Consider the following 11,934-nt stretch of genomic DNA (forward strand, 5'->3'; position numbering starts at 1 on the left):
AATAACTGATTCAATTTGAGACATCTGACTGAAACTTCACCAACAGCATGGAGGTGATTGGTCTTTAGCTTTTAGAAAAACAACATTCACTAAACTCAGCGGTGACACCTCATTACAGAAGCAATTTCTTTGTCACTGTGGACACAGCAGTTTTCACAGGAACTACTTTTGATTGAAGAAATCATTCCTATTTTCTGTCTGAAGCATGTGTTTATGTATGTTTGATGTGCATAAAGACATATACAATCACATAAGCTAAATATAAGGATGGGGAATAATCAGAAGGTTGAAATTCTGAACATCTGAGGAAGGTGTATGGTTGACGTGTCCAAGACAACTTTAATTAGACTGTTTTCTAAGCTCCATTGTGCAAAGCCACAATGTTCAGGGTATAAGATAAACTGAACAGAGACTGTATGAGGCTTTGATGAAAACATGAATTTAAGGGGAGAAAACGTAAGTGGTGGGCCGGTGATAAACTTTGGGCACGGAAAACAATTAAATATAGATGAATGCAGTCTGTGACAGTAGTTAGTTGTTTTTGTCTGCTCTCTGTGTAGTGTAAAATAAACTTACAAGTCATTTTTTGTTTCTCAACTGTGTAGAATGATATAGAATAATTCAGTGCATTATTGTATTTTATTCCATAATTATTGTTGTTGTTGTTGTTATCATCAATAATTAGAAGAAGAAGAATATTTAAGACTTTTAAATCTTTCAAACGTTCTTTAAAAAAAAAAAAACTTCACTGTAATCCTTTAATCTCACATCAAATTCCTAGGATTTAAAAACCTGTTTGACAAAAAATAAAAACATATTTTGATTCTGATTCAGACTTGTACACCGCTACTCAAAAAGAAAATTTACAAAGTGGTTTTCATGAAACAAAGGTCGAATCTGGCAAATGATGAAAATATAATCATTCAAATAAGTCAGAATTCTAAGCATGCAATACAACAAGTTTAAGGCAAGGCATATACATATACATATACATATATGATATAGCATGTTCAAATTAAACTGCTTTTGCGTCAAAGTGCCCTCCAGGAAAAAAAATATTATTATTTATTATTGGTCTTACAAAAATAACATAAAAAGTGTAAATACTGAATCAAGAGATTTTAGTGCTATTTATGACTAACTAACACTCACAAATCTCAATTCAACCCGTCACTTCTCACCAAAGTTCCTCTCTGCTCAGTTTAACGTTTCTTTCTTGCCGTTTAGATATTCCTCCACTAGAGGGCGATAAACCACCGCGACACCGAAAATACTATCAGTTACGTCAATTTCATGAGACGGAAGTGAAAATTTGTAGTCGTTAGAATCCCTGATAGTGACATGACAAATCAAACTGCATTCTGAAAAACAGCAGCCAAGCCATCAAATAAAGCAGGTGCGTATTTTATATTATAAACAATGCGGCTGTTAGTGCGCAGCCGTCATGAAAATACGTCTTCTGCCGGCGGTTTTTGTAAATCTTAGCTGCTTTCAATGGGCTGAATGAGCCCAGCCCTGTGCTGTTTACTGACAACGGAGCTAATTAGCAAGCTAACCTGAGACTCCGTTCCTTTCAAGCTACATTCAGACTCTGGGCTGTTTGTATTCAGTGTTTTAGCGTTTGTCAGGACTGTTTATCTCTACACTGAACGCGAATAACGTCAACTTACCACAACTTTCGTGTCAGCTGTCTGTGCATGTGAGTCATGTAAACGTTCCTCAGGCCTAACATCTCTGTCACCTCCCCCATGTGCCAAAACAAACAGGTATTTGAAGAAGCCTCCTTCAAAATAAGAAAAGATGGTAAGAGATTTTTTTATTTACTCATTTTAATGTGAAATGTAGACACGTTCTCTGTGCAACTGCATCATTTATGTACAGTGACTTTTGAGCAGCAGAGTAAATTGTACCTACCTTACCTTTTTATGCTTTTGACAGCATGGTCGAGTGAAGATTAAGACTACAGCCCAGCAGGAGGAGGAGAAAAGGAAGGAACGCGAGAAGAAGTTGAAGATATATGTTGCTGCACGCGATGCCTGTTTTTCTAAGGTCCTCTGAAAAATTATATTACACCATATGTTTTTACCAAAGTCAATGTAAAGAGCAAACCCAGTAGTTCATTCTTTTTAGACCTGTGTAGCCAAAACCTGGTATAGCTCACCATTACACTGTTGAACTGGGGGGCATGTCCTTTTTATTACAATAGACATACTGTAGTTATTTTCAAGTCAAATCTGTTCAAATATGCATTCCAGTAATCTGCAGCTGAAACTAGGGCATGATTTCTTTTTGTGTGAGCAGAATTTGCTAGAAAATACAGCTGTTTCAGGACATTCTGTTCTATTTTTTAATTAAATTTGAAAACAAAAACAAGACTTACTGCCACAGATGGTGTGTAGGACACGACAGGTGGCCCTAATTAATACTTAAGAATTAATTACTGAAAGTCATGCAATTAACAAATCATAAAAGCTGCAATTCAGGATTTCCGTTACCCAAAGTGTCTGACTCAGAGTTTAAGCTGTTGAGTAAATGGAATTTGTCCCATGTGATCATGCTTCATCACATGTTTTCAGTCACAGTAAATACTGAGCTGAAGCTTGACTTTAAGAAAATATGTTGCAAAATAATTCACATTATCTATCAGGATTGTCACAATTAAATATTTTCCCGAAATCGTCCAGCCCTTGGACTAACACACTATTGGTTTTGGTCTTTTGAAGGGTTTTGTTTATCATAACAGAAATGCACAAAACATTAGCCTCAACCTTCAAACTGCCATCTTTAAGCTAGATATGATGGATAATATGTAGCATTTAAACATCATGCTCAGTGCTTGTTTACTGGCTGAACTGTGTGTTTTTAACCATTTCAAATGTTTGTCATACTATATCTGTCATGTCATACTCATGTTCTGTTCAGCTGCCTGTCACTTTGTGTATCTGCCTAACCCTTGTGACTTTCTGCTTCTGTTCCAGAGGAGTGAAGGTGTTTGGGATGACGAAGCTCTCCAGCTGACCCAGCAGCTCCTGTCCTCCAATCCTGACTTCGCAACCCTCTGGAACTACAGAAGAGAAATCCTCATGCACCTGGAGACTGTCAAGTGAGAGCCTTTGTAGTTATATTCCCCTCATAGATTTAAGTGGAGCCCCCTTTTTTGGCTGACAAACAATGCGAGATGGGAAAGAAGAGTGATGCTTTTGCTTCTTGATGTTTGCTCCAGAGACGAGGATGAAGTGCAGAAGATTTACGAGGCCGAGCTGTTGTTTCTGGAGTCCTGCCTCAAGGTGAACCCAAAGTCTTACGGCAGCTGGCACCATCGAGGTTGGGTCTCAGCCCGCTTGCCTCGACCGGACTGGGCCAGAGAGCTCAGCCTCTGCGACCGCTGCTTGAGCTTGGACGACCGCAACTGTGAGTAGAAAATGGAAACATTCAGACGTCAAAAACGTGAATAATTCTACAGTTTTTATAATTTATCTACACCCAATATTAGGGATCGACCAGTGGGTTTTTCAGGACCAATACCAATGCTGATTATTGGTAACAAAGAAAGGCCGGTAGCTGATATTTGGAGTCGATATACATTAAACGTAATGTTTTAGTAGCATGTGATGGTAGAGAACCTATCATTTGTAACTTGGCTTCTTCATGTATTAGGGTGACTATAATTGCTTATGTAAAACAGAAATGGGAGTGATTAAATTAGAACACTTTCCTCTGTTTATGTAGGATAGACTGAGATTGATCAGTTTGTCTCCTGCAAAAAGCATCTTCTCTATATTCTTAATCTTTCACTGTTCTATCCATTTAAATGGCCACTATGGTCCATATCTTAAGACACTGTTGTTTTTCAGGATGAGTTTCAGAGTCATTTGTGGCTGCCTTTTAACTTAGCCGCTAGCCGTTAGCATAGCCTTAGCCACTGTGAGAGAAGCTAACTTCCATTAGCTTGCGTTTCTTGTTCAGTTTTTGCAGTCTCTGCTTTAGAGTTATTCCTAAAACCACAGAGTGACTACAGACAAAGAAAGGAGGTTGTATCAGACCTGAAGTAGCGCATTTGATGTGTCAATAATCAGTCAATAAAAGTACTGATAATTGGAAAAATGACGAATATCAGCCTCGATAATTGTGCAGGTCGATAATCGGTCTATTCCTACACACTATGTCCCTGCTCTGGTTTCTTACATTTCTCGTGACATTTTCTCCCTTCTTTACCAGTCCACTGCTGGGATTATCGCCGGATGGTTGTAAAGATTTCTGGTGTGCCTGTGGATCAGGAGTTGGCGTTTACTGATCGTCTTATCGGCTCCAACTTTTCCAACTACTCCAGCTGGCACTACCGTAGCACCCTACTGCCTCTGCTCCACCCAGAGTCACCCGAGCCACCCTCACCCTGCCACGAGCCTCCCCAGACTTCCCCTCCACCATCTCCTCAAACCCACTCCCATCGTGTCTGTGAAGAGCAGCTGCTCAAAGGTAAAACTCAGCAGCTGTAGTCGGCAATGGCAACAGATAGAGGGCAGTCTCAGTCTTTGCTATCACTATAAATAGTTGTACTCTGCAAGTGATGTCTGATGTGTACTTCAGCACATTTAGTGTCAAACTGTATTCATTTCTTTCAGAATATGAGCTTGTACAAAATGCTTTCTTCACTGATCCCAACGACCAGAGCGCTTGGTTCTACTATCGCTGGTTATTAGGCAGAGGTACGTCTGTCTGTAATTGTGTCCATGTGTTGAAATATGTATGAAGGCGCTTTCCACTATTTATGTGCATGCAAATGTTTGCTCTGCTCTGTCACTTGTCAAACACGAGTCCAGGTTTTTTGTCTTTTTAACAGCGGAGCGTGAAGAGATGATAAGCTGTGTGTATGTCAGTCGGGATGAGGAGAGAGTGGCTGTTGCTTTCTCCAGGCCTGTCAATGTCAGTACCTTCACTTATCCTTATTAAAATAAAGCTTTCACATGTTTTACGCTTTTTTTTAAGGAAAAATAATTGGTCACACTAATTTTCTACAGCTTGTCAAAGCTTAGCAGTTAATCTCAGAAACAAAATGCTTTAATGCAACATGAACATCTCAGGATCTGCTCTTTTAATGGCCCCCAGCAAGAAAAACAAATTAATCAGAACACAAAAAATGCTAATAACTTGTAGCATTACAACTTCCATTCTTGTTGTGTTTGAATTAGTTGTCTTCTTTAATTATCACAGTGTCATTTTGTTCGCTTGCTGCATTTATTGCACCACAGATATGAAATGCTGGTTAATGCAGCAGAATTTGTAATCCATGTCATGATGTGTTAGGTTATAAATGTGGATTTTTCTGTTTTTTTAGGTAGTAGTAATTTTGAGTGTTGATATGACTCAGAAAACAGTCATAACTGCTGCTGCGCTGACTGTGTGCCCGATTTTAAATAGCAAATTCAGTTTTGGAAAATGTGTGTAACCAGGTGTTAGAAGAAAAAGACAACCCCGTGTGGACTTTACAAGCTGTCTCCTTGCCCTTGTTCTGACAGGCGCAGTCGGTCGGCCTGCTGCTGGTCCTCGACGGTCAGCCCCAGAGAGTGGAATGGAGGAGTGTCCACCCTCGCTTCAAACACAGCCCTGTCTGGGTATCCTTTGCCTTTATGACTCAAAACTAGCAAGTTCCCCCCACAGAGATTAATCGTGACTGTCGCCATGTACTTCTGATTGAACAGGATACCGCCTTAACATTCTGTTGGAGTCATTCTTCACATACCGCATGCTGATAAGATGCTGCGGTATGTGCATCAAGAAGAAGAGAAAAGTGTTTCATCATCAAACTTTTATCAGTTTACTGCAGAGGAATGTTATTAGCTCTCCCACACAAGTGTGTTTGGGCTGTGTTATTTCACCTTGTTAGGACACAGGACGCCAAGTTTGGTGAGGGAACTGAAGTAGCTGTTTTTCGGAAAAATCCATTGTCCTGAGGTGTCCTTTTTTTTTTTTCCTGAGGTGTCCTTAAGAAGGGTTGTGATTCCTCCACAGGTCCAGGAGTGCTGCTTTGTCTTGGAACATGCAAAAGTCGTTAATTGAGTCCAAAATGTAGAGAAACAAATGATTTTGTCTTTAACAAAAGCACTTCCAACTCACAGTCCACCTTTCCTGAGCTTTCACCACATTTGGACCAAACCTATGCAATCACTCAAGAAAAAGTGCAGTCTGCCTTTAACTCGATTAATTCTTTAAGGCTTTTTCTCTCCTTTTGACATCTGATGATTTTGTCTAAAACGCAATTAAACATTGTTAATGTTCAGTGATTAAATGCTTGATTGCTTCTTGCAAATCTAAATTAATTCATTAAAAACTAACTTATCTAAATTAGGATGTTATGTTTCAGTCATACTGCCCATCTCTACTTTATTGGTTCTGGAAATGAGCCATGAAGTTAATATACACACTCATGCTGTGGGCCTGAGCAGGTTTCAATAAAGATAGCTCATTTTTGCTCAAACACCTCTCTTTCACTTGTATAAATAATTCAAGTTTGGTCCCTTTCTAGCCTTAACGGCAGCTCAGATCTGCGATCTCCCTCCTGGAACGATTAATGACATCTCCAATGAGCACAATCTGACTGTGCACTGGACGGAAAAACACACTCACAGGGACTGTGCTCTGTACACAGGTGATAAATATCTTCAAGTCATGCTCTGTTAGGGTCTCTATTATGAATATTGAATGTTTATTTCCTCAAGCTGCGTTACACTGTGAACTTTTGACTCTTAAAGGTCGAACTGAGAGCTGGTGTCGGGACTCTGCCACCGATCAGGAACTTTTCAGGTACTGTTTTGACACATTGGCATAGCACATTGTTGAGTTTTTGTTTTTCAGGAATAAGAAGTGAGTTAGTGTGCTCTTTCTCTGTAGGAGTGAGCTGTCAGTGGAGAAGACCTCAGTGTTACAGTCAGAGCTGCAGTCAGTCAACCAGCTACAAGAACTGGAGCCACTCAATAAATGTAAGTGCTTTTACATTCATTATAGTACAGGATCTTATCAGCAAATTCACATAGAAACTGTTCACATCTGCCATTACAAACGTTTAGGTGACATGATCAAAAGTAGATGACTTTCACTAGAGGAGTGATCACTTAGACAACCTTCGAAGTCTGTGCCACATGTGGCCACATTTTCTTTTAGCAGTGAAAGTAAGAGAGTCCTGGCCCACTTTGAAGGACTGCCTATTCAGCTGATGTCCTCTTTGCAAGCAGAAGTACGTACTCATTCTCAAACCTTGTAAGCAGACTTTGTTCACAACGTCTGAACATTTCCAAAAGCCCATAGAGATATATTACAGGTGCATGGAACATCTTGTGCAGTTTGCTTTGCCTAGAACCCAGCAAGGAGGAGAAGCAATCATTTTTGTTTTGGTCTTTTCAAAATGAAATGTCTCAAGTATGAGAAATGAGATGCACTCGAACACCAGGTGTGAGCTGACATCTGTGATGGAAGTACATTCACTCAAGTACAGCATTTAAGTACAATTTTGAGTTTCCTGTGCTTTACTGGACTATTTCCATTTTTTACCACTTTATATTTCTAATTCACTGAAATTCAGAGACAAATGTTGTACTTTTTACTTACCAAAATGCATTTGATCAATTTCGTTACATTGCAGATTTAATTTACTAATAGGAAATATAATCAAAAAATAAATTATGATGTAGTATTGTAAATTCAGATAAAAGTTAATTGATCCCGGAGGGGAACTTCACAAATTAACCAGCAGATAAACAATAGCAGTTAAATCATCTTTACCAACAAAACTAGGAGTGGACTAAACTTAAAGCTCCTGTCCGAAGTTTCCGTTTGTTTTCAATTTATGTATCATTTTTTAACAAAGCTTAAATGTGTTAGTCTAGTTCGATACTATAATATAATGTTAGTATGACGCGATATGAAAATTTATTCTTGAGCTCCGCCTTCCTCTCATAGACCCCCATGTTATTCCAAAAAGCGCCAGTCGCTGCCGACCAATCAAGTTCCAGCTTCAGCTTTGTCATGCTGTCAATCAACGGTTACGCGCACAGCAAGCAAGCCCATGCAGAGGTGGGCGAGCTACGCACTACGCAACCGCGAGCACATTTGTTTTGCTTGTGGAGGAGAGAGCATCAGGGCTCAGCAACTTCCAGAAAAGTTACCGGTACCAATCCCACGGCTTGTCAGGCCAAGAGACTGCAGGACGTTTTTTGGCTCGGGGTGCTCGCGTCGCTCCCCGACCACGGCCTCCATAGCCCGCCTGACGGCTTCGTTTAGATGCCCGACCTCTGGAGGAAGATGTTGGGGCGTCTGGGACATATTCTTCGTCAGAGGAGTCATGCAATTCTGAACTCTAGATAGAAATAAATAAACAATGTAACACATATACACGCGTAAATGCACTAAGTTTGATAAACAACGTCATCGAGAGGGATACACGAGTGTAATCACATATTGAAACTTTACTAGTTCGTCCTAGCAGATTCATGTTATTTTGGTATTAGGACAAGTTAGACTCAATACAGAATTCTAACGTAATTCCTTTATTATTTACTAAATGTACTAAATGTAGAGGAGTGGAAAACAGCAAAACAGGCAAGATACTGCAGCACTCCGGGCACTTCTCTCATGTACTGCGCGCGTGCACAAATAAAGGGGCGAAATCAGAGGGAGGATGGGACCACCAGTGTTTTGGGAGACGCTGCGGTTCAAACTCCGGACACGAGCTTTAAGCATGTTACTTGAGAATTTCCATTTTCTGTTACTTTGTGCTTTTACTACAATCCAAAGGCACATATTGTACTTTTTACTCCACTACATTCATTTGATAACTTTTGCTGTTTTGCAGTTTGTGTAGTAATATAAACTGTAATAAACATGCAGTTTGATGTAATATTATAGATTAAGACAAATCTTTTTTATCACTGAGTCTAAACTGATAGGCTACTGAGTCGATAAATATCTAAAAAAATTAAATAACCTTCACCAGCTTTAACATGTAAATTAAAATATATTCCTATAATATACTTTATTTTGAAATAGGCTATTCTGCCATTTTGGTGCTTTAAGCATATTTCGATACAAATATGTTTGTACTTTCACTGAAGTATAAATGTAAATACACAACTTTCTCCTGTAACAGTGTTTCTAAACTGTGGTACTGGTACTTTTACTTATATACGAGGTCGGAGTACTTCTTCCACCTCTGACTGACATACTTGTATCTTTGAATCATCAAAGATACAAGTTAATGTCATTTGTGAACAGATCAGTAGAGACATGTGGCATTGATGTTTCCTGCTGCTGGTCATGATGTTCCCTGGTAACCACCAAGGGCTCTTTTTGCCTCAACAGGGTGCTTACTGACCATCATCCTCCTGATGAGAGCACTCGACCCTCTGGGGTATGAAAAGGAGACACTTGCTCATTTCCAAACACTCAAAGTGAGTACAGTTCGTATACAGTACAGTCTATGGCACTGACATGAATGTATTTGTACACAGTGTAGGCACAGATCACTGACTGAATGCCCTCACTTTCTCCACCAGGAAGTGGATTCCATGCGCTCTGCATATTACAGTGACTTGTGCAGCAAGTTTATGATTGAAAACACCATCCTGAAAATGGAGTACGCTGAAGTGCGCGTCTTCAGTATTTCTGACAAGGTCAGAATTAGAACAACAAATCAGATTTGATTTGCCTGAAAGCTTTGTTTGCTGATTAGGGAAGTGCTGAAAAAACGATTTTCTTCCTTTACTTTCTGACAGAACCTGACCACTTTATGCCACCTGGACCAGCTGTTACTGGTTACCCATATCAACCTGTCCTCTAATCAGCTGCAGCAGCTGCCGCCTCAGTTTGCTATGTTGCAGTGCCTGGAGGTGATGAAGCTGCAGTTCAAATTCAATTGTCGCTCTTGCATGGATAGTCTTCTGCTGTGTGTGCCTCAATTCAAAGAGTAGGAAAGATACATATTGATTGCCTTTTTTCTCCCTGCAATTAAATGTCTTCTTCACACTCGCAGGTCTTGGAAGCTGATAACAACTCAATAGAAAACCTGGAGGGCGTGTACCACCTTCCCAAACTGGAAGAAGTCCTGTTAAAGAACAACAGTATCCTTAATTTAGAGATTTATTCTGTTGGCAAAACATCCTGTCCTGGATCTTTGTTTAGCCTGCAGTGCTGGTGTCATGGGGATCAGTTTATATTGTGATCTCTGTGCTCCTCTCAGTGTTCTTGTGACTCAAGAAATGTGTGAATCAGCTCATGAGTAGCTCAACTCGGCACAACAACCCGGAGTGGTAAAGAGTGCCAGCAGCTGACGGTGTGTGATGCAGAAAGACCTGCCGTACACAGGGACGGTGTTTACAGCGTTTAGAAAATTGCGGTGGTAACGAGACTCTTCAGCTCAGTGTATGAATAATTTATTTTACCTGAAACTCAAGCGATGAGTAAATAAACACAGCGCTGCAATTTCACAGAGCAAACAGCATCATTACGAAGGAAAGAGACACTTAACACATCATCGCCACAGAATCCTTCCCCTTCATGCTTCACCTCCCCTCGTACACTTGAGAAGAATTAATGAAGCTTGCAGGTGAGTTGTTGAGTTATTGTAATGACAGTTGGAATTAGTTTGATGGCCCCGTATTTTATATTTAGAAGACCGAATTCATATCCCGGTGTCACATTTCGCTTACGGCTCTTACTTTTACACCAGCGTTTGGAATACGTGCGTCATATATCCTGTTATTCATTGCTGATGATGTTAGTCACCAGCCACACACAGGAAAGGCTTTTTCATTAACCCCAAGCACAGAAATCTCTACGCTGGCAGATCTTCAGCCGCTGGCCTCCTGCCCCAAGCTGAAGCGCCTTGATCTCCGTGGCAACCCTGTCGCTCAGACGCCCAACGTGGAGTCGGAGTTGGTCGAGCTGCTGCCCTCAGTCACAGACCTCCTGCTCTGATCGGACGCAGGGCAGGAATCACTGCCGTCACTGTCCTGTCGTTCAGTTGTCCTTCACATTCTCTGTAGTGAAATGAGCAAGTGGGTGCTCTTTTTTTCCCCCCCTCAAAGTGTCTTGTGACTCTGTTTGTTCCACCTGTTTGGAAAAATGTCAGTCACAATCTGAAGGCCTGATACTTCAGAGCACATGTCAGAAACCTCTCAACACCTTCAGCAACATGTCCATTTATATGTGGGTGGGTGTGTATGTGAGCGAGTGTGTAATAACCAATGTTGCAAGTCTCCATTTGTGTGTGCGTCCGGATGTCCTTAACACGACACACCCAAAATGCATGCAGAAAACCTCGATAAAGGAATAAATTTAATATGGATTGGCGTGCAGCAATGCTGGCTTATTGCTTCTATAAGCTTTAACGGTTGAGTTAGAAGAAGAGCTCATACTGAAGGAGCATTGCATAGTTCTCATACATTTTTTTTAAAAGGTGTAAAGCATTTAATATATGACATTATACTGTTGCACAGTGGGTCACAGATTCAGTAATAAACAGCACACATTGTGTCACTGCCTTCCAATAAGCCTCCTGTGTTATTTTTATGTTCTGTTTCTTAAAATGATTAGCAGATGTACAAGATTTATTGAAGAAAGATGAGTTTAGAATTATGTCTGGAGAAACGACACACATGCTCTGATTAGTGTTTCTTTTTTGCCAGCAAATTTGTAAGGATGTTTCTGTTACTTTGCTCTTTCAAGGCTAATCTGATATGAAAAGACAATAATTTGAACATAATCGGATACACATGCTCATTATCCAGACATCATTAAAACCACCTGCCTAATATTGTGTAATTGCCCTCATGCTGCTCAGTTTTGACTTATTGAGGCCCGAATGACCAAACCTCTGATGAAGATGTCCTGTTGTATTAGGGAGTAGATCCTTTACGGCCAGGAGGTTGGGAGGTGGAGCCTCCA

The 11,934-nt window shown here is 40.3% G+C and overlaps 1 protein-coding gene across 1 annotated transcript; it reads left to right on the forward strand.

The window, feature by feature from the left end:
- The first annotated feature begins 1,273 nt into the window (after positions 1 to 1,273).
- Positions 1,274 to 11,540, forward strand: rabggta (Rab geranylgeranyltransferase subunit alpha). The gene is made up of 17 exons (XM_022208805.2): positions 1,274 to 1,396; positions 1,767 to 1,803; positions 1,939 to 2,049; positions 2,979 to 3,103; positions 3,224 to 3,411; positions 4,219 to 4,476; positions 4,623 to 4,706; positions 4,841 to 4,923; positions 5,517 to 5,612; positions 6,541 to 6,646; positions 6,750 to 6,801; positions 6,889 to 6,977; positions 9,352 to 9,440; positions 9,546 to 9,662; positions 9,765 to 9,878; positions 10,022 to 10,109; positions 10,817 to 11,540. Exons 2-17 carry the CDS (start codon positions 1,801 to 1,803, stop codon positions 10,963 to 10,965), a joined length of 1,752 nt encoding a protein of 583 aa, XP_022064497.1. The 5' UTR covers positions 1,274 to 1,396; positions 1,767 to 1,800; the 3' UTR covers positions 10,966 to 11,540.
- Positions 11,541 to 11,934: the final 394 nt, after the last annotated feature.

The sequence above is a fragment of the Acanthochromis polyacanthus genome, chromosome 4 (assembly GCF_021347895.1).
Source record: "Acanthochromis polyacanthus isolate Apoly-LR-REF ecotype Palm Island chromosome 4, KAUST_Apoly_ChrSc, whole genome shotgun sequence".
Taxonomy (NCBI): Eukaryota; Metazoa; Chordata; class Actinopteri; family Pomacentridae; genus Acanthochromis; species Acanthochromis polyacanthus.

Coding starts and splice junctions, on each gene's coding strand:
- rabggta (XM_022208805.2), top strand. Junction 6,647..6,749: donor GGACTGTGCTCTGTACACAG/GTGATAAATATC, acceptor TGACTCTTAAAG/GTCGAACTGAGAGCTGGTGT. Junction 6,978..9,351: donor ACTGGAGCCACTCAATAAAT/GTAAGTGCTTTT, acceptor TTGCCTCAACAG/GGTGCTTACTGACCATCATC.